The sequence below is a fragment of the Gracilinanus agilis genome, chromosome 2 (genome assembly GCF_016433145.1).
Source record: "Gracilinanus agilis isolate LMUSP501 chromosome 2, AgileGrace, whole genome shotgun sequence".
NCBI classification, from domain to species: Eukaryota; Metazoa; Chordata; class Mammalia; order Didelphimorphia; family Didelphidae; genus Gracilinanus; species Gracilinanus agilis.
In genome coordinates, this window is record NC_058131.1 from 638,509,726 (window position 1) to 638,536,053 (window position 26,328).

General features: G+C 36.8%; 1 protein-coding gene across 1 annotated transcript in view; it reads right to left on the reverse strand.

Annotated features, from left to right (window-relative positions):
* CPXM2 (carboxypeptidase X, M14 family member 2) overlaps positions 1 to 26,328 on the reverse strand; it is a 210,541-nt gene that overhangs the window by 148,880 nt on the left and 35,333 nt on the right. Inside the window, exon 2 of the mRNA XM_044662618.1 lies at positions 23,226 to 23,324. Within this exon, the coding sequence (XP_044518553.1) occupies positions 23,226 to 23,324 (99 nt within the window). The remainder of the gene's footprint in view (positions 1 to 23,225; positions 23,325 to 26,328) is intronic.

Genomic DNA, 26,328 nt, shown 5'->3' on the forward strand with positions numbered 1-26,328 from the left:
TTAGTTATCTTTCTGCCATGAGGTTGGGAGTGTACTACATGAGCTGCATCCCTTTTTTCCATCTTTTCTCTGGAAATGATAATCAAATCCACACTACAATTCATGGAAAGGAATGTTAAATAATCACTCCATGATTCCATTCACCATTTTTATAACTTTCCAGAACAAAACATTTCTCCTTAGCTACCACATAATAAGAGCTAACATTTACACAATACTTTAAGGTTTGCAAAACACATTATGTGTTATTTCATTTAAACTTCAAAAACACACTGTAAGATTAAAAACTATTATTATTCTTATTTTACAAATGAAGAAACTGAGATAGAAGTTATATGACATGCTAAGGGTCACACAACTAGGAAATTTATGAGGCAGCATTTGAACTCAAATCTTCCAGACAACAAGACCAGTACTCTTACCAACTAAGCCATTTAGCTACCTCTGCACATAACTGTATATGCTGTCTTCTCCAGTTAAAAGATAAGTTCTTTAAGGGTAAGGTCTGTCAGCTTTTTGAATTTGTATATCCAGCACTTAGCACTTAGCAGTGGCAGGGGCATTTTTGTTTTTCCTTGCAAAAGACATTCCACCTCTCTCATATCTTCTGTCTTAGAATCAATACTGTGAATTGGCTCTAAAGCAGAAGAAACATAAGGGCTAGACAATGAGGGTTAAGTGACTTGCTGAGGTCATGCAGCTAGGAAGTGTCTGAAGCCATATTTGAACCTAGGACCTTCCATCTCTAGAACTTGCTCTCAATTCACTGAGTCACTTACTGCCACCTAGTCTAGGAATTTTTTCTGGTTGTCTGACATTCCTGGAAATCTCTCCTTCCTCATCTCCATCCTTTGGATCACCAGGTGTCATGCAAGATTCAGCTAAAGTCTTACCTTCTATAAGAAAACCTTCCCAGTCCTCCTTTGCCCTTCATTATGAGGTTATTTTCAATTTAAAAATCTGGTTTGTATATGGTTGTTTGCCTTTCATCTCTCCTACCCTAAGTTCTTTGAAAGCCAGATTTCTACCCAGGTTCCTTGAAAGCTGTATTTTTTTGTTTTTCTTTGAATTCCCAAAGTTTGGCACAGTGTAATTGTGGTTGAGTTGGTTCTAGTAGCATCCAACACTTTATGATCCCTTTGGGGGTTTAAAATTTCATTTCTAGCTCATTTTACAGATGAGGAAACCAAGGCAAACAGGGTTGAGTGATTTGCCCAGGGTCACACAGCTAGTAAATGTCTGAAGCCAGGTTTGTAATTGGGAAGAGAAGTCTTCCTGAGTCCAGGCCCTGTACTCTATCTGCCTTACTAACCAGCTACTTCCATCTGGTGCTTATTAAGTGCTAATTAACTGACTATTCCACATTCAACAAACATTTTAGTTTGTTACTTTTCATTTTATGGAGAGCACTGTGCTGAGTAATAGAGAAGATATAAATTACAGAAAAGTAATTACTATCCTTAAAGAGTCTGGTCTAATAAAGGCAAAATAAATCTATGGATAGTTGTAATATGCTAGTGATGGTGAACCTTTTAGAGCTGAGTGCCCAAACTGCAACCCTCTCATTTCCTGTGAGCCGCCACCTTAGCCCAGACAGGAGAAGGAGGAAGTGTTCCCATTGGGCTGTTGGGCAGAGAGGTGGGTGATGAGAGAAATGTCCCCAGATATACTGGAGAGAGGGTGGGGAACAGTCCCTTCCTGCATTTGTGACACAGGTTCACCAACACAGCAATATGCAATATCTCATACATCTTTATGTGAGAACCAAGAAAGTTGATAGCAATCTAGGAGAGCAGGAAAGATGTACTTTAAAATGGAAACAAATAGCTTTATGTCAGACTAATTTTGAAATAAGTTAATCTATATATGTACTCCATAAAATATCTATATTATATGTAGATATAGTTTGACATCTGTATATATCTACCTGTATATAGAGTATACATTTACACATGTATACATACATATACCATATATATTCCATAAAATAGTCAACAATCATATGAAAAGTGCCCTGAATCATTCATTAAAGAAATGCAATTTTTTGTGTGTTTTTATCCTCAAACCCAGTACATTTTACAAAACAGAATTATTCAGCTTTGGAGAGGTTGCAAGAAGACAAGCATTAATATACTGGTAGTAAAACTGTGCTTTAGTCTAACCATTCTAAAAAAGAATTCGAATTGTAGAGAGGTTATTAAACTTTCAAACTCTTGACCCAGAGATTCCTTTACTGGGTATGTATCTCAAGGATTTAAAAACAGAAAGAAATGCCCTACAAGGACAAAAATCTTCATAGTAGCATGCCTTCTGGTAGCAAAAATTGAAAAATAGCATCAATATCCATCATTTGAGGAATGACTAAATAAACTATGGCATGTGAATATAATGGAATTTGAATGTGTTATAAGAAAAGATGAATGTAAATGTAAGATATGCTCTCTTCTTAAGGTCCTTATCTCAGGGAGAAGTTAATGATGAAAAGGACAGAAAAAGTGGCTTTTGTATAAAGGAAGATATGTATATTAATTATCAAAGGATGTAAGATATTTTCCCTGTTATGGATGAACATTTATATGCCTGGTATGAATAGAAAAAATCACTTAAATATATCCTGTTAAATTGTATATGAAAAAATATAGCTTTTAGATGAGATTTGAACAGTTTTGGAGGGGAAAAAAGATCTATGGTATAGATGTGAGGACCAGATCTTTTGTTAACAAAGTGGAGTAATGCCTTGCTAATTGGAGGAAAATATAATATTTATAGAGTCAGAAAATATCTTTAATTGTTAAAAAGTAGATAAATATGAGTACAAAGAAGCACAGTTTGAGGGCACCAAAGAAACAGATTAATGTCAGAAGTTACAGATCTATAAAGAATGATAGTAAATATTTGAGGTCAGATTTGTACTTGAGAAGAGAAGACTTCCTGAGTCCAGGTTCTATACTCTATCTGCCTTATTACCCAGCTACTTCCATCTGGCACACTGTAGGTGTTTAATAAGAGCTAGTTAACTGACTATTCCATATTCAACAAATAAATATTTTAGTGTATATAGAGCGCCAATTTTCATACATAAAGAAACTGGGGAAATATAAAAACATTTAGAGACTGAGATGTGACTTTAAAAAGGACTTTACATTGGGAAAATGTAGAGGGTTGTGACTTTTTTGGTAAAAAATGATGATGAGGAATTAGAAACTTTCTTTTAAGGAGTTGAATAGACTGGAAATGAAAGAAGAAAAGAACCTGCAAAGAAGACTTGGATATAGGGAAGATGGCCTGATAAGCTATGGCAGTTAGAAGCAGTCAGACAAGAGAAGTCTTCACCTGAGAGATATATGACTGGTCCAAGAAATAATTAATGTCATTGGTCAAGAGCTTCAAATGACAACTATTGCCCATGACTGCTTCCTAGTGTTGGAGAAAGGCAAAGCTTTTCATAAAGGCTGCCATTTCTATTTTTAGGAGAAAAGGAAAATGGCAAGCTGTCCTGGGCACTCAAGACAATTTCCCACTTCCCTAACCATGTCCTTTTTTCAGGGTGATTGGAGGAGGAATCAGCAACATCAAAGACAAAACACTCTCCTGTGGCTGTCTTCATACTACGGCTGCCCCAGTGCTCATCAAAACAACAAAACTTAACCCAGAACTCCCCAGAGATACTTGAATTTTCTCACAGGGCTAAGAAGATTACCTTCAGTCACAAGGTGTAGCCCATTAATCTCAGCATTCAGACAAGAGTAATAAAGTAAAAAATGTAAATTCTTCTCACCCTTTCTTTGCAGTATATGCTTTAAATAAAAAAAATGCCGATTTAAAAATTTTTTCCTCTTGAGAAAATACTTAAGTATCTCAGGAGTAGAGACAGGAGGGACTCAGGGAATGAGTCTATTAAATTTGAAATAGCATTGATTATGTCCTTAACTAGAAGAGGCAGAATAAGGAATGAAACATCTTTTGTGAAGGGCAACTTATGAATAAGGCATATTATCTAATTTTTATATACCACTTTAATGTTTGCAAAACAATTTATATATATTTTCTCAGATAATTCTCACATCAACCTTGTGTCTTAAGTTCTATTATCATTCCCATTTTTCAGATAGGGAAATTAAGGCTCAGCATAATAAAATAGCCAGCAAGTGTCTTGAGACAGGATTTGAACACAGATATTTTTTATTCCAATTCCTGCCCTCATGACTCCCTAGGCAAAGACCATTGTCCTTGGAATTCCTTTAAGTTGAGATAGACAAAGAGGGCAGGAAAGGGGAAGGGAATTCCCCTGTTCACAGCCTGTCTGAGTTAAGGGGTACAGGGTCCCTGCCATCTCTGCACAATGCCCATGTCAGTGGCAGTAATCATTTTCATTTCAATTTGTTTTTTTTTAATTAATATTTCTTAAAAATCAGTTTACATGTCCAAATAGATATTGTCTATCTCAACTTAAAGGAATTCCAAGGACAAAGAGATACACATCCTCAATAACAAGTTGTATATCTCAGACATCCATCTGTCCCCGAAACTATGAGGGTCACCCCCTATGTCTCCAGGCAGACCCCGATCAGATGACCAACATCCCCCCACCGAATACCTGAGTGTTTACCATGCTAGAATCACATCCTCATCATGAGACAGCATCATGTCCCCACAATTGTAAAAGTATATAATCCCCAGGATTGAGGGATTCAGGGGGAGCCTCCCATGGCTGCTCCACACATGCTGTCTTGTTGGCCATTAATCCTATCTTACTAATAAATCTTTCTTTTTACTTTTAAGCTAGGCTTGGAGTCCTCTCATTCTTGAGAATGGTTTCCTTCCCAAACCCAGGTGTTCACCAATATGCACCCCTATAACACCACTAGTATAAGACGGTAAGTTTGTATGGAATTTTATTTATAATATCTCATTTAAACTCTTCAATATGAGGCAAGTTCCACAATTATTATTATTCCCTATTTAAAAGACAAGGAAACTGAAGGTAGGAGAGTTCCTATGACTTGTATGTGATCATATATTTAGTAAAAGCCCAATATGGTATTTGATTTTAAGACTACCTAACTCCAAGTTTAGTCCAGGAAAAGATTAAAGCTATAAGCTTAAATGTAAACAGATATAAATCTGATAGAAGAAAAAAAGAACAAACCTAAAAATAGAAACAGTGGAGTAGGAATATCAACTCTAATTCCTTGTGCAATCACAAATGTTGACAATGTTTTACAAAGGAAGCATCATCTATTTTTGCTCTGATGCCAGAAATTGTATATCTTACATGAATAAATCAGTTCATTTTTCTGGGCTTCAGAATATCTAGATATGAAATGGAACGAAAACTACCCAGCTCCCAGAGTATTAGATAAGTAAACCTTGGTGTGGAAATTTCTCAGAAGAGCAGAGTGTTATACAAACACAACATACTGAAATGAATGATATGAACAAAAATGTGTGATGGTAGAGAAACAACTTTGAAGTCATCTTCGTCTCACAATCTCAGGCTGCTGCCTACTAGGATATGTACTTTTTTGTTGTTCAGTAAGTTGGTTGTATTTGGCTCTGTGACACTCTGGACCATAGCACACCAGGATTTTATATCCTGCACTATGCACTAAAATCTAAGTTCATGTTCATTGTTTCCATGCCGTTATACATTTCACTCTCTGCTGTCCCCTTCTCTTTTTACCTTCAATCTTACCCGACATCAAGATTTTTCCAATGAGTCCTGTCTTCTCATTATATTTGCAAAGTATTTAAGCTTCAGATTTTAGTATTTGACTTGCCAGTAAATAGTTTGAATTAATTTCTTTGAGTAGTGATTGATTTGATCTCCCTCTCCAAAGGATTCTCAAAGCCTTCTCCAGCACCACAATTTTAAAGTGTCAATTCTGTGAGCCTCAGCTCTCCTTATAATCTAACCCTCATGGTCATGCATTGCTCCTGGAAAAACCAAAGCTTTGAGTGTACAGACCTTTGTCAGCAAGGTAATGTCTCTGATTTTTAGTTTACTATCCAGATTTTCCATAGATTTCTTTCCAAAGAGCACGCATTTTATAATTTACTGGCTTCAGTCACCATCTACAGTGATCTTGAACTCAAGACTACAAAAACTGACAATTGCTTCCATTTCTTCTCCCTCTATTTGCCAGTAAGTAATGGGATCAATTGCAAAGACCTTTAGGGCACTTTTTTATGTTAAGCTTTAAGCTAGCTTTTACATACTCTATTCTACCCAGAGTGATATTGTCAGCATATCTGAGATTGTTGATATTTTCTCCTAGTAACTTTTATTCTGATTTTTAAATTTAATTTAGATTGTCTTTTCACATTATGTTCTCTGAATATAAGTTAAATAAAAAAGGTGATAATATACCTTGTCATACACCTTGTCTAATTTAAGACCAATCAGTTGTTCAATGATCAATTCTAACTGGCTTCTTGGCCAGCAGACAAGTTCCTCAGGATATAAGTAAGATGATCTGATACTCCCCATCTCTTTTCAGACTTGCCACATTTTGTGGATCACAACAAAAAAGACTTTAAGATAGTCAATGGAGGAAGAAGATGATGTTTTTCTGAAACACCTTTGCTCACTCCACAATACAATGAATGTTGGCAATTCGGCATCTAGTTTCTCTGCCTTTTTGAAAACCAGCCTGCTCTTCAGAAAGTTCTAGGTTCAAATATTGCTGAAGTTGACCTTTCAGAATCCTAAGTATAATTTTGTCGGCATGTGAAAGGGGTCCAATTTTCATAATTTTCTTGTATCACTCTCATTTCTTTTCCTAATTTTTGTTATAACCCTTATTTGATTTTTAAAAATCCTTTTTGAGGTCCTCTAGTAATTCTTTTTGGCCTTGAGATCAATTTATAGTTTTCTAAGAGGTTTTTGGATGTAGCAGTACTGACTTATCTTTTTATGATTTCATGTTTTAGTCTTCTCTGTCATCAAAATAACTTTCTATAGTGAGTTTCTATTTTTGTTTGCTTATTTTCCAGCCTTTTTTTTTGTCCTTTAACTTAAAAAATGATTACAAGTGGGATTTATTCCTGTGGTGAAGGGAGCACTCTTCCAAGCTTCAGGATGTTTGAGCAACTATCTCCAGAGCTAGCTTTGGGGATCTATAAGTTTTCAGTTCTTCCAAGGTGGTAATGATAAGGAGAGGTGATTAATACTCTCCCAGTCTGTGCTCTGGTCTGTGAGTAACCATAAGCACTCTTTTCTACCTTGAAACTGTAACCAGAGTCCCTCGATGTCTTGGGTTAACAAGCCCTGATGTGTGCTAGTGTTCCTCTTTGCCCTGGACCTGTAACCCAGGAATGCAACCTGGATCTGTATGTGGACAATGCTACAGAGTCTTGTACCATGTCCACCAAAGGGGCTCCTGTAATCTTCTGAGCAGTTATCTGACCTCCCTGCACCCCCTTACTATTTGTGATAAAAAGCTCCAGAAACCACTCCTGTTGATTCAGCCCCCACTACAATCTATGCTGGCTTGCTGAGGTGGGGTTTGCCTTGGTAGGCTGTATTCCACTTCAACCTAATTATAAAAGATCTCTTATTAAGTTTATAATTACTCTAAGCCCTGGAAGATGTCTCCCAGGGGTCCCTCCTACAACTCTTCCCCTCCCCACAACTCCCACTTCCTTTGTGGGAGGTATTGGAGAAAGTTTAAAAGAGAGAGTTTGGGGCCTTTTCTGGCTCAAGCTACCCAGGAGTCTCTCTGCCTCTGCTCTCCAGAACCCAGAGGCTCTCAAATCCTGAGCGCGCGCTCGCGCTCGCATGCTCTCTCTCTCTCTCTCTCTCTCTCTCTCTCTCTCGGCACCTTTTCCCCCTTCTATCTACCTTCTAGTTTTCCCTAGACCTTCCCTTTCCTAATCTAAATAAAACCCAGCTATTTTAAACCCAAAGTTGCTCTCTGATCTTTGGGCTCTGGTCAGTTTCCCCCTGCTGAAGACTGCTACCTTCCTTTCCCTTCCTCTCCCTTCCTCTCTCCTTTCTCCCATCCACCCTTCCCTTCCTCCAATCCTACCTTCCTCCCTTCCTCCCTTCACCCCCTCACACTTTCTAAGTTCTTTTGGGCTGAAACAGTTTTTCACCCTATCTGTTTATGGGTTCTGCTGTGCTAGGATTCATTTTGAGGCATTATATCAAAGTTGTGTGGAGGATAATTTGGTAGAGATTAGAAGAGCCCTGTTTACCTTCTCCCTCATCTTGGCTCCATTCCCAGTTGTTTGGTAATTTGAACATTCTTTGGCATTGCCCTTCTTTAGGATTGGGATGCAAACTGATCTTTTCCAAACCAGTTGCCACTGATGAGTTTTCCAAATTTGCTGGCATATTAAATGCAGCACTTTGAGAGCACCATCTTTTAGAATTTTAAATTGCTCAGTTGGACTCCATTATCTCTACCAGTCTTCTTTTAACAATGCTTCCTAACGCCCATTTGACTACCTTCTCCAGGATATATGGCTCCAGATCAGTAACCACACCATTATGGTTATTGGTGTTAAGATTTTTTTATGGTATAGCTCTTTTGTATATTTTTGTCACCACTTCTTGATCTCTTCCACTTTGATTAAGTCCCTTTTATCATGCCCATTTTTGCATGAAATGTTTCCTTGATATCTCTAATTTTCTTGAAGAGATCTTTTGTCTTTGATGGTTTATTGTTTTCATCTATTTCTTTGCATTGCTTATTTAAGAGAACCTTATCTCTGCTAACTATTCTCAGGAATCCTTCATTCAGTTGAGTCTGTCTGACCCTTTCTCCTTTACCTTTTGCTTTCCTTCTTTTCTTAGCAATTTATAAAGGCTCATGCAACAGTCATTTTGCTTTCTTGCTCTTCTTTTTCTTTGGAATATTTTTTGGTTGCTGCTTCCTATACATTATTTTGAACTTCTGTCCAAAGTTGTTCAGGCACTCTAATGTACCAGATCTAATCCCTTAAATCTATTCAGCATTTATACTTCATATTCATAAGAGATGATATTTAGGTCATGCCTATCCGGTCTGATGGTTTTCCCTACTTTCTTCAATTTAAGTCTAAATTTTTCAATAAGAAGCTCATGATTTGAGCCAGTCACTTCCAGGTCTTGTTTTAACTGACTATATAAAGTTTCTCCACGTTTGACTATAAAGTATATAATCAATCTGATTTCTATATTTGCCATCTGGTGAGGTCAAGGTGGAGAGTCACATTTTGGGTTGCTAAAAAAAAAGTGTTTGCTAAGATGGCCAGAAAGTTATGTTGACAAAACTCTATTAATCTCTGCCCTGTTTTATGTTGTATTCCATGGCAAAACTTGCTTGTTATTCCAAGTATTTTTTAATTTCCTACTCTAACATTTGAGTCCTATATGATGAATGTGACATCTTTTTTGGTGTTATTTCTAGGAGATGTTTATAGACTAGTAGCTGTTTATAGAACTGATCAACTTTGGCTTCTTTGGTAACTAACAGTGGTTAGGGCACAGACATATTACTGTGCTGTTGAATGGTTTGCCTTTGAATCAAACAGATATCATTCTGTCAGTTTTGAGATCAACTACCAGCACTGGTTTTCTCACATTTTTATTGATTATGAGGGCTGCTTCATTTCTTTGCCCACACCAGTATATGTAATGATCACCTGAGTTAAATTCACTCCTTCCTACCCATTTAAGTTCACTGACACACACAAGATCAGTGTTAAATCTTTCTGTCTCCTATTTGAGCACATCTAGCTTACCTTGGTTCATATAGCTTAGATTCATGCTTCCAATGTAATACTGATCTTTACAATATCACGCTTCCCTTTGGCCAAAATACAAATATGCAGCTGAGCTTCCTTTGAGCTTTGGTTCAGCTGCTTCTTTAGCACTGGAGCTACATGTAGTTGTCCTCTATTCTTCAGTAGCATGCTGAGCACCTTCCCATCAGAGGGGCTCATCTTCCAATTTCATATCTTTTATCATTTTAATTCTGTCCATGGGGTTCTCCTGGAAAAGACACTGAAGTCCATTTACTTCTGCAGTGCATCACCCTTTTTGCAGAAGTCTCTAATATGACCTGTCTGCCTTGGGTAAGCCTGCATGGCATGGCTCACAGTTTCACTGAGTTACACAAGCCTCTCCTACACAAAACACTGATCAAGGAAAGAATAGGGATATAGTTGTAGATATAGATATTGATGTATACATGTATGTGTGTATATATATATATGACAGATAGATATGTATACAACTATGTGCATGCATATACACACATACACACACACAAACACATAGATATATTTAATGTTAGTTTGGGTATTGTTTTTAGTAGAAATACAACATCAGTTGTCATGGAGGACAAGAGATCTATTATCTACCCCTTTTTCCTTCCTGCTTTATTAAAGCCCTCTGGGAAAGAAAGAAAAAAGATGATGCTTCAATCCATCAACAGCAATGCCCAGAACACATTCAGCACCTCCCTGCATTTTTGCCATCTATAAATTGAATATTTCAAGTTATTAAATTCTTTTCTTTGACTGAATAAACTTGAAATTTCCTTTTGTAAGCTATATTTTGAAGTCAGCTTTAATATTCATTGGAAAATTTCTTTGCCATGAAACTTTTCAGTTCTCTTGATGTCTTCATTTCCTCGGGGTAGATTGCCGACAAAGTGTTTTTTTTTCCTTTGGGAAAGCAGTCTATTTCAGTCTCATCTTAATATTATGATTCATTTTAGGCAATTATGATAGTAAAATAATGCCATAGTTAATCAGAGGTGAGATTTATAATAATGCCAACTCCACAACACATTCTAAAATAGAGAAATAAGTAAAAAGAGTCTTCTGAGTAAGTGAAAATAGCAGTCATAGAGCCCACCACTTTCCCACTCCTATAGCCCCTCACTCAGAGCTTTACTAATTCTTACTCTAACATATTATTTTGAAGACTTAATATCCCGTCTTCTAATCCCCAGGAGAAAGAACAAATGAGAAGGGATAAGTAGTGCTACTGGAGATACAATTATGAAAGAAGAAATGAAAATTGATAACCTGACCTTCAAAGAAGAAAAAGAAAAATAAAGAATTGCATTACTATGCAATACAATAATAGATGTTCATAGTGATAACTCCAAGTAAATTCTTATTTATATAGAGATATATATTTGTATAAGTTCAGTATTCTCTGTTTAAAGAGGAAAGGGTATTTGTAATACATTTAGATAAAAGATTTTGAATAAAAATTGATACTATTTTTAAAACTTTGGGCCTTTGATGGAGGAAATTTTGATTAGTTAGTTGGTGCAGTAGGCAGAGTGCAGCCCTGTAGTCCAGAAGTCCTGAATTCAAATCCAGCTTCAGATAATCACTGGCTGTGTGACAGGCAAGTCACTTCATCTTTGCTTTAATTGTAAAAGGAAACTACTAATAGCATCAAATCATAAGGTTGTTGTGGAGAGTAAATGAGTTATCTGTAATTAGGCCAATGTAAAGTATTCCCAGGCCAAAGGTAGTTAACATTACTATTTTTATTTTTAAAGGATTTTTTAAAAATTTCTATTTTTTAGAGATCATTCTTATCTTTGGTAAGAATAGCCAACTCTTACCTGTTTCTTGGGTCACCGATAATAGCTCCCAAATTATTAGAATCAAATATGCTAATATATATATATTTTTTTAACCCTTGTACTTCAGTGTATTGTCTCATAGGTGGAAGAGTGGTAAGGGTGGGCAATGGGGGGTCAAGTGACTTGCCCAGGGTCACACAGCTGGGAAGTGGCTGAGGCCGGGTTTGAACCTAGGACCTCCCGTCTCTAGGCCTGACTCTCACTCCACTGAGCTACCCAGCTGCCCCTGCTAATATTTTTAAAGTACTTTTTACACTACCTAGCACATAGTAGATGCTTAATAATTTTTTAAACCCTTACCTTCCATCTTAGAATCAAGACTGTACTAGAAGAGTGGTAAGGGCTAGGCAATGGGTGTTAAGTGACTTGCCCAGGGTCACACAGCTAGGAAGTATCTGAGCCAGATTTGAACCTAGGGTCTCCCATCTCCAGGTTTGACACTCAATCCACTGAGCCACCTGGTTGCCCCTGCATAATAAATTTTTTGCTTTCTCTCTTCCTTCCTCCATAGCAAACTCACATGTGTAGAATAGCTCACTACTTAGCAATGCCAGATAAATATTATTCTTTAGGATGACAAAAAAAAACAACAAAGAGTGCTTTTATGATTCAGATCTGAAAGGAAACTTTGACACAATTTTTTTACAGCTAGTTTATTCTTTAATTGATTAACTTAATGCAGATTCCAGGTAAGCTTCACTCAAACATAAATGAGGAAACTGAGTCCAGAAAAATAAAGCTTTCTTTTTACCCCCAAAGGACACATAGTGGCACTCAAGCCTAGAGTTTAGGTCATTTGTCTATCATTCAGTAGTCTGCATAGGTTAGGCCATCAAGCAAAAATCTTTCCTGGGCCAGGAAAATATGGATGGTTAGATGTTGATGATGATGATGATGCTAATGCTGATGTGGATGATGTTGTTGTTGATGATAAATATGTTGATGTTGTTCATGAGTTTGATGATGATGTTATAGTCCAATAATTCTTAAATTGTCTCTTCTGGATCTATTTTTTAGTTTTGTAGTTTGATCAATGAGGTGTTTCATATTTTCTCCAATTTTTTCATTCTTTTGATTTTGTTTTATAGACTCTTAGTGCTTTGTGAAGTCATTTGCTTCTAGTTGTTGGATTCTAATTTTTAAAGACTGAATTTCACCCCTGGCTTTTTAATCATCCTTCTCCTTCTGGTCTGTTTTTCTTTGTAGGTCATCTTTCACTTTCTTTTCCTCATTTTCAAGCTGATCAATTCTGGCTTTCAAGACACTATTTTCTTGTTTTAGTTCATGTGCCTCTGTTTCCCAATGACTTATTTTGCTTTTTAAGTTCTTTTCTCAGTTGTCTTCTGCCTCTCTTAATTGTTTTTTGAATTGTGTTTTGAGATCTTCCAAAGCCCGTGTCCAATTCACTGGAGTTTCTGCAGTTTTTCTTGGTGTTCCTTGGTCCTTCTCTGTTCCATTTGCTTTTTGTTCATTACCTGGAAAGAAGCTGTTGATTATAATTTTTTTTTTCTTTTTCTGTTGTTCACTCAGATTTTTTTCCTTCTTTTCCTCTGTCATTGGCTGTAATCTTGCTCCTCTGATTATTTGTGAGATCTGTGGGTTTGGGATATTCTGTCCTGAAGGGGCTTTTTCTCTGTTCTGCTGATTGACTAGATTAGGCTGATGGAGTATTAATGAGCTCTGAAGTCTGATCTTCCCCAGTTGGCAGCAGAAACTGAAGATATAGATAAAGGTGTGGAAGTTGAAGGGAGCTGTGCTTCCTACTCTGTTATCAAGGTATTCTGTCATAGTTGCAGCTTTTGCTTTGGGATTCTTACAGTGGCCATCAGCACCTTCAGTGGGGGAAGGGTGTTGGAGATGGAGTTCCCTGCCCTCTGAAGGCTTCTTATCTGCCCTATTGATAGACTAGATTAAGCAGAGGCAGAGCTGATCTGAGAAGCTGGATGTGCCCTGAGGCCAAAACCTCAAAAAGCAGAGGCCCAAGATGGAGTGGTGCTTGTGACTAGGCTGCTCTCTCCTCTGCACCTCTCCTCCAGCTGCCTCCCTGCTGGCTATGGTTAGAGCCCTGAGTCTGGCACAGCTGTGACAGCAAGGCATTCTCTCTGGGCTGGAGCCCAGGACTCAAGATTCCAGTGACTGCTGGTGACTCAGCACAGTAGGTGGGGGAAGGGCCTGGGACCTTCCTTCTTATTTTTCCTTAAACCTGAGAATTTAGCCTTCTCTGTGTACCTTTTAAGTTGAATCAAGAAGGAGAGTCCCCTGGCTCTAGCCTGTTGTTAGATTTGGTTTTCTGTCCCCTCAAAGCACTTTGTTTTTGATTGGTGCGGAAGATGTTTCACAAAGGTCTGGACTTTTGCTGCTTCTAAGTGGCCATCTTGACTCCACTCTTTTTGACACAATTTAGTACTCATTTCACTGATACAGAAACTGAGGCCTACAGAGCTTAAATTCCAGCAAATATAACTCAAGTGGCAAAGAAGTGAGCTGGGATTTGAACTTAGGTCTTGGGCATCTAGACACAGTGTTCTGTGTAGGCTCTACTGAACTGCCTCTCAGCCAACAAGGTTCCCAATAAGATAAAAGTTAGCACCAAATTACAAGGCATTGGCAACACAATAATGGAAGAACCTTCCACTAAAATCACTGGGTGGCTAATTGAATTACTTCCTTATATGAGGTTCTACCAACAAAGATAAATACTAAGATGGGGGCAATATCATGGATGAGAAAAAATAATAGATCAGGAGTCACAAGACCTGCATTTGACTTTTGATGCTTCTTTCTCCTACTGTTTAACTGGCCTCAGAGTTTTTGTCTGAAAAATAATGGGCTTGGGACAAAGCAATCTCAAATATTCCCCCTCATCTCTAACAACTCACAAATACATAATTCACAAGTGCTCATAAACAACCACAATAATCTTAGGAAATCAAAGCTCTTTTTGGTCTGGGTGTCAATGCTACAGGCAAGCTTTATTTATATAAACTTTCTACATCACTTAAATTACAAGCCCCTGGTAATGGTTGCACTGGGCTTGGCCAGCACAATTCATACTTCAGTTTAGCTGAGGTTGTAAAAATACAACTAGAAGCCATTTATTGCCACTTCCACTGTGTGTCAAGAAGCATCTTATGATCATGGCCTCTGAACTCCAAGAGTTTCTGTGTCCAAACCCAAAGGTGTCAACCTGGGGACTGTCATGTTGCTAACATAAGCACAGGGTTCTGCTGGGCGCAGGCTAAGGCTTGCAAAAATCAGTTCCATGTGATGGCATCACCATCCACATTGAAATCATTAACATGCTCGGGTGGTTTATGGGGAAGTTTAATTTGTACCAGTCAAAAACCATTTGGCCCCTACATGAACTCAGCATAGCCTGTATTCTGGTCACAAAACAATGGAAAGAGCAAAAAAAAAAAATTTGTGTTCACAGTCAAAGGATTGTGAATATACAGCTGAAAGGGACCTCAGAGGTCATCTAGAATAGTCTTCCAATAATACAGAAGAGGCAGTTGAAGACTACAGAAGTGAGGCCACTTGTCTCAGCTTAAATAGGCTGTAAATAGTGGATCTATGAATCAAATTCAAGCCCTCCGACTCCAAATCCAATATATTTTAAATAATCTATTTATTCAACAGTTGTCTAAAAAAATAAGCTTCTTTAAGGGAAGAGTCTTAGCTCAGAACTGAAAAAATTATTTTTTTTTTATGAAGCTTCAAAAATATACCACACATGTAATGAAGATGCAGCTAGTTGCCTCAGTGCATTGAAATCCAGGTCTAGAAATAGGAGGCCCAATGTTCAAACCTGGTCTCAAACACTTCCAGTGTTACTCTGGGCAAGTCACTTAACGCTATTGCCTAGCTCTTACCACTCTTCTGTCTTGAAATCTATACACACTATTGATTCTAAGATAGAAGGTAAGGGTTTTTTTAAAAAAAGAAATGTTACTGTGAGCCTGAATTTTTTCAAGGTTTATAAAGAGATGAAATATCTAAGCCCATTCTTGAATAGAAGAGGCCATCCTCCTTTATCACTCTTCTGCCTTAGAATCAATAAATAGTATTGATTCTAAGACAGAAGATGAGGGTTTAAAAAAAAACAGGTAATGAAGTTTCACTAACTTTTTCAAGTGCACAAATATACAACTCTTATGTAGAATCATCAAGGATGATACTTTATGTGAGTCTCAATTTCATCATCTGTAAAAAAACAAAACAAAGTGATTGACAAAAGCTCTCTGAAGTCTTTTCAACTGTCAAAATCTATTAATCTAGTTTCCTTAGAGAAAAGATAGAGACTCTACTTATGATTTCATCAGTATAGGGAACTCCCAGCAAAGCAAATTCTCTCCAATAACATAAGCTGGTACAGTTTCTTTGATAAAGAATATTAAGTGTTGCCTAGGGTAGTGAGAAACTAAACAACTTATCCAAAGTCATACAGCTATTATGTCTTAGAGAGAGTGTAATGAATGTATTACCAGACCTGGAATAAGAAAGATTTGTCTTCAAATCTGGCCACAGACACTTACCTGCTGGGTGACCCTAAGCAAGTCACTTGATCTCTGTTGGCCCCAGTTTTCTCAATTGCAAAATGAGGATAATAGCACCTAACTTAGAAGGTTGTCGGTGAGATCAAATGATACATATGAGGGGCTTAATAATTCATCTAGAGTCCTTCTATTCACTCACCTATTGTCTTATATGTCTTCAATAGCACTTTGGCCACAACATATCTATTGTTTTAGTTTTCCTGGTATTTCTCCCTCATTTCCTCAAGGCTCCAAATGGAATAAAATAAATGCTTGAAATCTGATGCCAGATGTTCTAATTTGTCACGGCATTTCCTAGGTTAGCAAAGATCATGTCAGTAGCTCTTCTCACATGAAAGGAGCCTGTTAATGAGGACTTCACAGCCTTCAGTTATTTTAGACAAGAGAATTTTAAGATTATACTCACTGAACCTACTGGTTGACAATTTAAGTACAGGGAAATAACACTGGCATTTGAAACTAAAGTGTTTGCTGGAGCCTGGCTACCAACAAATTGGACAGGGATACACCAATGGATACCTGAACTCAACACATTTCTCAGTTCTGAAAATACACCCAGATGCCAGCATGTGTAGGAAGGCCCTTATCACCTTGTTACCAATCAGCTCATCTCTGTTAAAATGTCTGGCTTGCTTTTCTCCGAAATGGAATTTCTAGAATGATCTGTGATTCTATGGATCAAACTCTTCATTTGAAGAGATAAAAAACAATGGGATGAAGAAACCAAACCCCAGAAAGAGTAACCGAATTGTCCAAGGTCATGTTTCTGCTGATAAACATTTTATTTCTCCCTTTTTCATTTTACTTAAACATCAGATTTTCCTACCTATCAGAGGACCAGATCTTATTTTTCTGGACCGGGATCGCCAGACCTTCCAGTCACTTTCCCAGTTTAAAAGTGAGAACCTCCAACTCCAATGGCCTTGAACCCAGAAAAAAATCCATACTGTAGGTCTCAGAGAGCTGAAGCAACAAGAGTCAAAAACAGGGCAGAGCCATCGGCTGTTTCAGTCCCTAGAAGTGGTCCCTCTAGACTTAGAACTTTCTTTTTATCACCTCCCCTAACTTCTTCCTCTCTTATATTCCTCCCCTTCCCATCACTCTCTTTCTTATTCCCTTTCTACTTCTCTATAGGTTAAGATAGGATACTATACCCAGCCTTAGAATACTCAAAGTTCATTGTTTATGCCTCTCTGTATACTTTCAGAGCCCACATGACACAGTAGGTACAATGTTAAACTTGGAATAAGGATAGTCTCAGTTCAAATTCTGCCTTTTTACTGATTATGTGAACATGGACAAGGCCCTTGACCTCTCTAAGACTCAAGAAACTTCCCAAGACACATCTATTAAGTGGTACATAGGTTAGATCTAAAGGGATCCCAATGGGATCATATAATGCCTACATAATGCTTATCATTGATATATATCTTTAACAGTTTCTTTTGTATTAGATTTCTCTATGATCTTGTCACATCCTCACTCCAGAGCATCATAGCTGTGAGGGCAAGGTTCAAGTCTTATTCACCTATCTATCTTACATAAAGTCTTTCCTAATTACCTTTAATTCTAGCATCTTCTTTCAATTACTTCCAAATTATCCTACAGTTTGCTTGTACACAATGGTTTATGTTGTCACTCTCAGACTCACAGTGTGGCTTTTGCCTTTCTTGGTATCTCTAGCATTTAGTATAGGGCCTGGCACACAGCAGGCATTTAATTGATGTTTAATGACTGACAGTATCATTTATATAATTAGATATTAAATGCTTCTTGAAGAGGTTGTAGCTGAGTCAAAGTTTACAAAAATGGCATGATTATAGGTGAAGGACAAAATCAGATGGCACCCCACTGTTTTATTTTATTCTTTTCCCTCCAGGGACTAAATTGATTCTTTTACTTTTTAATGGTCTGAAAGTCATTTTTATTCATATTTCCCATCTTTCCAAAATCTATCTTAACTGTAATAGCAGGAAAGGAAAGAATAAATGGTGCAGGCAATGAGTTCATTCTTTATTGTAAATCCTCAAGCAAAGACTGGATAACTACTTGGTGAAAATGTTGTTGAAGGGATTCTTGGTCAGTTACAGGTTGGATTTATTAGGTAGTCCATAGGAATTCCCTTCTCATTCTGAGGTGCTGCAAATAGGAAGGGCAAACAGACAATCAAGATGCATGTTATGTGGAAATTCAGGAAAGATAAGGTTGTTTAATGGAGGGAAAAATCAAAAGGCAATCCTTGCAACAATATAGAGTTGTAAAGGGGGTCGGAGGCCTTTTGGAAGATCTTCCTCATTTTCTATATGAGGAAACCAGAGCCCTGGGAGGCTAAAGGATTTGTCCCTGGTCACACAGGTATTAAATATTAATGGTAAGATTTGAATCCAGGTCTTTTGATCTAAGAGTCAGTAATCTTTTCACTGTACTTGGCTCAAGTGGTCCCTAACCAAGATGGCAGGTTACATGTCAAGTCACTTCTCTGTCCTTCAGTGTCTTTCATTGATATTACTATGATCAATTAACAAATACTATACTTATTATATTTTTCCATATGCAAGCCACTTTATTACACAAATTGGGAGATGCATGTCTCAGTAAAAATAAAATATCTGTCCTCAAAGAATTTATCATCTAACTAAAGGAAAAAAGACATAGAGCATCATAGATTTGGTCATCTAATTCAATCTTTACATTTTACAAATGAGAAAGATGAGGCACACAGAGATTTGATTACCAGTCCATGGTGAAAATGCTAGCAAGTGCACAAAGAGATGATATAAACTCTTTCTACTACACCACTGAGATGAAAAAATGTGCATGAAAAGATGACTAACAGCATCAGTTTAAAAAAGTATAAAATGAATTCCATAAATATTAAGTACCAAAAAAATTAGAGGAATATTACTTCTAGTTGAGGACTTCAGGCGTGCTTGTAATAAGGGGGAAGAAAGTAGAACTAGGAGTAGGGAGGAGGAGAATGGGAAATGGTCCTGGAACTTTCCATGGTTAATTAAATTAAAATCATTCTTTGAAAAACCATTAGAACATAGGAGCTCATTTTATGGGGAAAAACCAACACAATAGATATGCCATTGGTTAATTTTATTTAAAAAAAAAAGGAAGAAAATCAAATTACCAGTATCAAAAATAAAAAATCATATGGGCCACCAATGAAAATGAAATTAAAGCAGTTATCAGGAGCCATTTTACCAATTGCATGCCAATGGAACCCATAGTCTAAGTGTATAAATTGCCTAGATTAAAAAGAGGAAATAAAATACTTAAATAGCATTATTTTAGAAAAAAAATAGGACAAGTCATCAGCAAGCTCCCTAAGAAAAAATCACTATGACCAGATGAATGAATTCTACCAAACATGCATGTAATAAATAATCCCAATAGTATACAAATTATTTGAAATGAAAAGAAAAGGAGTCTTACCCAATTCCTTTTAAGAAAACTAAAGACCAATTTTCTTAATGAATATTGATGTAAAAACTTTTTAAAAATACTAGCAAGGAAATTTTAGTAATATATTGCAAAAAACGCATATACTATAAACAGGTGGGGATTTATACCAGGAATACAAGACTGGTTCAATATTAAGAAAACTCTGAGCATAATTGATAACATCAATAAAAAATAAAACAAAAATTATATGTATATCAGTTGATGCAGAATAAGTTTTGACAAATACAACCCCTAATCCTATTAAAAATACTAGAAAGCAAAGGAATAAACTGAAACTTTCTTAAAAAAATAAAAATAGTATCTAAAACAAAAAACAAGCATTATCTGTAATGGGGATAAATATGAAGCCTTCCAAATAAGATAAAGGATGAAGCAAGGAAATACATTATAATCACTATTATCCAATATTGTATTCGAAATGCTAGCTATAGCAATAAAAAAGAAAACTAAATTGAAGGAATAAAAATAGGCAATAAGGATCAAACTTACAAAGTCAAAAATAAACCCATATAAATCATTAGCATTTCTATATACCACCACCAAAACTCAGCAGGAATAGTTAGAAAAAAAATTTTCATTTAAAATGACTACAAACAATATAAAATTCTTGGGATTCTACCTGTCAAGACAAACCCTGAGACTTTATGAACACAATTATAAAACATTCTCCCCACAAAGGTAAAGGTAAACAACTGGGGGGATATTTAGTGCTCATGGGCCAGGCCAAGACAATATAATAAAAACAACAAGTATACCTGTTTTTTACTTCACTACCAATCAAATTGTTAAGTAATTATTTTATAGAGCTAGAAAAAAATGAGAAAATTCATCTGGAAAACAAAAGGTCAAGAATATTAGAAGAACTGATAAAAAAAATGTGAAGGAAGAAAGTTTAGCAGTACTAGAGGCTAAATTACATTAGAAAACAGAAATTACAAAAACAATTTTGTATTGCCTAAGAAATCAGTGAAACAGATTATGTATGTAAGGTCCAATTATAAATGACTATAATGATCTAGAATTTGATAACCTTAAAGATCTAAGCTTTTGGAGTAAGACTTCACCATTTGAAAAATATTGTAGAGGAAACTGGAAAGAAATTTTTAAAAAAACTAGGAAATGACATTTTATGCCTTATACCAAAATAAGGTCAAAATGCATAAATGATTTTAGACATAAAGGGTGATATTGTCGACATGGAATCTAGAGACCCCAGGCTTGTGGCCTGGTGGGATCTGATGAACCCTAGGTTTTGGGTGTGGCTTGTGGGTTGGAGACCCCCAAAGCTAGTAATCTGTTCCCTGTTCCCATAGAATCCACCCTGAAGGGAATCCCAGACTAGCAGTTGCAGACTGAATAATGGACCCCAGGGTAAATGCTAAATATCCTTTTGTCTTAGGTAGTCTTCCCCATTGTATCAAAGACCCTTTCCCCTGAAGACACACCTGGGAAGGGACCATCCTTTAGCATCCCTGGTAAGTAGCCCCTTCCCTTACACCCTAGCCTCTGGCTAGGATTCCTTTCCCAGGCTTGATTGTATCCAGTCAGTATGATGATGTCAATCATCTTTCCCAGCCCCTGGATCTTCCCAAATTGTATACAAGTTCCCCAATTTCTTCTGTTCCTAGGAATCCTCATCTAACACTGTGGCACTCCCAGGGGGTCAGGGAACAGAGCAAACAGTGCTTAATCCTTGACTCTGAATAAGGCAAGTTGGCAAGCAGCTCTGAGTGGAGGCCTAATCAGCCCTGTTCCCCCTTTTCCTTAATTAAAGAGTGGTTTTTATGACTATTTAATAGTTCTGTGTTTTTTCAAAGTTAACAATATCATAAGTAAATTTGGGGAGCATGGAAAAATGTACCTATCAGGTCTAAGGATAAGGGAAGAATTTATGACCAAACAAGAGGATAGGATCATGGGAAGTAAAATGGGTAACTTTGATTACATGAAATTATAAAGGTTTTGTCCAAACAAAGTGAATGAAACCAAAATTAGAAGGAAAATAGGAAACTGGGAAACAAATTACAAGTTTCTCTGATAAAAGCTTCAATTTATAAATACATACGGAACTGAACTAAATTTATAAAAATATGAGCAATTCCTCAATTAATAAATGTTTAAAGGACACAATGTTGAGAAGTAGAAACCAAAACTATCAATATTCACATGAAAAAAATTGCTATAATTAGAGAAATATAAATTTAAAAAACTGAGATTCTACCTCACATCTGTCAGATTGTCTCATGACAGAAAAGGGAAATGATAAATGTTGGAAGGGATGTGGGAAAATTGGGACACTGATGCACTGTTGGTAGAGTTGTGAATTAGTCCAACCATTCTTGAAAGCAATTTGGAACTATGCTTAAAGGGCTGTAAGACTGTGCAGCTCCTTTGACATAGCAATGCCACTACTAGCTCTGTATCCCAAATTGATTGAGGAAAAGAGAAAAGGATTTATTTGTATGAAAAATATTTATAGCATCTTTTTGTGGTGGCAAAAATAGGAAAACTTAGGGGAGGCTCCTCAAGTGGATAATAGCTGAACAAGTTATGGTATATGATAGTGATGACATACTAATATGCTTTAAGAAATGTTAAGAGGTATGTTTCAGAAAACCTTGGTAGTCTTATATGAATTGATGCCAAGAGAAGTGAGAACAATGTACAGAGTAACAGCAATTTACTGTGGATGATCAATTGTGAAAGACTCAGCAACTCTGATCAAGACAATGATCCAAGACAAATCCAAAGGACTCATGCTTCCTACCTCCAGAGAGAGAACTGATGAATTCAGTGCAGATTAAAGCATTTTATTTTTTACTTATTAAAATTTTCTTTGGGGTTTTTGTGTGTTTTCTTTTGCAATGTGTCTAATACGAAAATCTGTTTTTCGTGAAAAAAAATAATGGTACTTACTGGCATGGGCATTATACCCCCAGAAACTCAGGCAAACAATTATCAGGGAAAATTCTTTTACTCCCTTATACCCCTGTGACTCCCAACCCAAAACATCTACCCTCTTTTGATTGTCTCATTGATTTGAGATGAAAAAAGAGACACACCTTATTCATCTGTCCTCCAAATCACCAGCACCATGACCATGACTTCTGGCAAACCTCCCCCACTCCTTGCTTCAGTGCTTACCTAGTCATGTCCTCACTGTAGTAAAGAGTATAAAAACCCCAAATTGAGGTCCTCTGGGGGACATCCATGCTGTCCTCCCAAGGAACAGCTCCCCATCTTGCTGTTCCACCTTGCTATCCTCCTGGCCATTCTCAACATTACTTTCCAAATTAATAAATTTCTCTTTATATTTTTAAGCCATGTTTGGGAGTCTTGCATTCTTGCAAAAGGTATCCTTCCTGAACCCCAGAGGTTCACCTCTGTACTCCACAACACTTATCACCACCAAAAACATTACAACACATAAAAATGCCTAAGCATCTCAATCACCATCAGCAACTGATTATTTCATGTAATTCTACACAATATATACTAAGAATGAATAAGCTTTTTACAAGGGCTCAAACCATTTAATCATTACCTATACAGAGAACATAGACATGGAAGAACAAGGTTATGACAAAGATTCTTTACTTACTTTCTCTGACGTCTTCAGAAACATTTTGGGATTCATTTTCTCCATTTGAAACTTTGTCATGACTTCTGTTCTTTTCACTTTTCTTATTGCCATTTTTGCCTAAGGGAAAGAACACAACTTTACATGTAGACATGCTTGTATCACTATATAAAGATGAAAAAACACAACAATGATAATAGCAGGTATTTGCATACATTAAGTTTTCCAAAGCCCTTTATAAATATTTGTAAAATACTTTGCAAACCTTAAAATACTATTTAAGTGCTAGCTTCCATAATTATTTTTAAAATTTTTATTATTTCAACAACCCTGAGAAGTAGTTACTATTATTATTCTTATATTACCGTCGAGGTAGAATGTAGAGACCACAAACTTGTGGCCTGGTGGGATCTGATGAACCCCAAGTTTTAGGACTAGCTTGTAGATTGGAGACCCCCAAAGCTTGTACTTATACTCTGTTCCCATGAGAATCTACCCTGAAGGGAATCTCAGGCTAGCAGTTTGAGACTGAATAATGGATCCTAAGGTAAATATTAACTATCCTTTTGTCTTGGGTAGTCTTCCCTATTATATCAGACCCTTACCCAGGAAAGACCCACACCTGGGCAGGGACCATAATTTTAGTATCCTGAGTTCAATCCTCAAACTCTTGTAGGTGTGTGGTGCATAGCTCTGTGTAGGGGTCTACTCAGCCCTGTGACCCCAGTCCTTAATTAAAGAGTGGTTTTTCTGACTATCTAATAGTTCTGTCAACATTACAAATGAAGGATCTGAAGCAGACAGAGATTAAGTAACTTGCTCAGGGAGTCACATAGTAAGTGTCTGAGATAGGATTCAAATATCAGTTCTTTCTGATACCAAGCCCAACATTCTATCTACTGAATCACCTAGCAGCACTAATTAATAAATATCATAAGCTCCTAGCTACACTAATTAATAAACATTATAATCCCCTCCAGAATCTGTCTCTTGCCTCATCTTCAAGCTTTATTTCAAATTTCTTTCCCTTGTGTACTCTATATCATGGCCAAACTGTCATCCAAATGTATTCTACTTTCCTACTTCTATATTTTTGCTCATACTGTTATCCTATAACAATCTCCTCCCAGTGATTTTTAAAATTCTGACCACACTTCTTGGTGTAGTTCAAAATGCCATTTTTTCAAAGAAGGCTGCCCTGACCACTTCACTCCTGCAACAAGAACAACAACAACAATAACCACCACTACCACCACCACCACCACTACCACCACCAGGAAAGGAGCTCTCCCTTTTCATCCTATGTTCCTCCTCTTGTGCATTCATCACATTTTACTTTTTAGCTTTGAAGTAGATTGAATAAATGAAATAGGCTAGAGAATAAAGTAGAATTAAAGTAGATTAATCTATTCCTGCATTATTTAGGAAATTGACCTAATCCCTCTAAGATGCCAAGCAACCTAGCAAGCAGTGGGTCAGAATCCAAATTTCCCTATAGATGACAAAGGGATATAGCTAACTAAGGTTGAATGTTTAAGTACAAATAAATAGGTCAGGATGGAATGCAAGGTAAAAATAACTAACTTTGGATGAGTGTTTAGGTACATGTGAAAAGTAAATATCCTCTGAATGATATGAGTGTTATCTACTTATCACTACCTGTGTTGGTGATGAGTTTTTTCTTGACAAATAAGAACCTGGATAGCTTTGTATCTTGTAAACCTATATAAGCTATGTTGTTATGTTAGTTTGCACAGCTTCCACTAGGGGAGGTTGTCCTAGCTGCTGTCCCAGCTGATAGATTTCTTTTTCTTTTCTTTTTTTAATCAATAAATAATGGTTCAATTATTGAATTTCTGGGTGTCTGGACTCATTTTATGAAGTATCCCACTTCAGTTTAGTTATTTGTGTGTGTGTGTGTGTGTGAATACATATATATATATATATATGTATGTATGTATGTATGTATGTATGCTTTACCTCTCAACCAAAGTGGAAGAACCTTAAAGGCAATAGTGGTATCTTATTCAGCTTTGTACCTTCTTTAGCACTTATCATGATATCTTCCCCATTTGGGAAGAGCAAGAAGGAAGGCTAGACTTTTGATTTAGGATCACAGACCTAAAGCCACAAAAGGGCTCAAAGGTCATCTAGTCAATTTTATCATTTGACAGACAAGGAAACTGAGGACCAAGGAAATTATATGATATGGCCAAAGTGACCATGACAGAAAACATCTGAGGTTTGCTTTAAAATCAGTGCTTTCCAGTTCTTAATGAAGAAAATCGCTCAACCCCTGATGATCTCTTCTGAAATTTCTAGTCTTAGAAAGTCACCTGGTCAGCCCCACAACTACCTCCCTCTTCTCTGAAAAGCTAAGGGATTATTGTGCATATTATGTTGAACTTTTCTATATGTTGGTTAATTGTGGAGCTGTTTTTTTCTTTCTCTTTTGAATTCTTTGTGGCAAAACATAGCTCTCTAGGAGGAGGAAAAGGGAAGGAAATATTGGGAAAAGTAAGTGATATGAAAATATTAGACATCAGTAAACATTTATTCTAAAAATAAATTTGCCTGTTGACAATGGGAAGTTATGTTTCTTTTCTAAAGTCATTAAGGCATTTTGAACCCATATTGTTTCATCTCTGAAGCTAGTTTGCCATCCATACATTTCATCACCTCTCACCTTATATATTGTAGACCTTTAATAAAAAGTAGTTCAATGAATGAAAATCACCTATCTTGTACACAGAGATTGATACACTGTGGCAAAATTGAATGTAATGGACTTCTGTACTAGCAGCAATGCAATGACCCAGGACAATTCTGAGGGATTTATGGAAAAGAATGCTACCCACATTCAGAGGAAGAACTGCAGGAGTGGAAACAGAAGAAAAACAGCTGCTTGAACACATGGGCTGATGCGGACATGGTTGGGGAGGTAGACACTACACGACCACACCAATGTAACTATCAATAATATCTAAATAAGTCTTGATTGATCACACATGCTAAAAACAGTGGAGGGTTTCGGGTTAAGATTGTGGCAGAGTAAAAAGCAGCTGCTTGACCTCTCCTAACTCACGCATATAGGACTCCTCAAGAGGACATAAAAACAAATCCA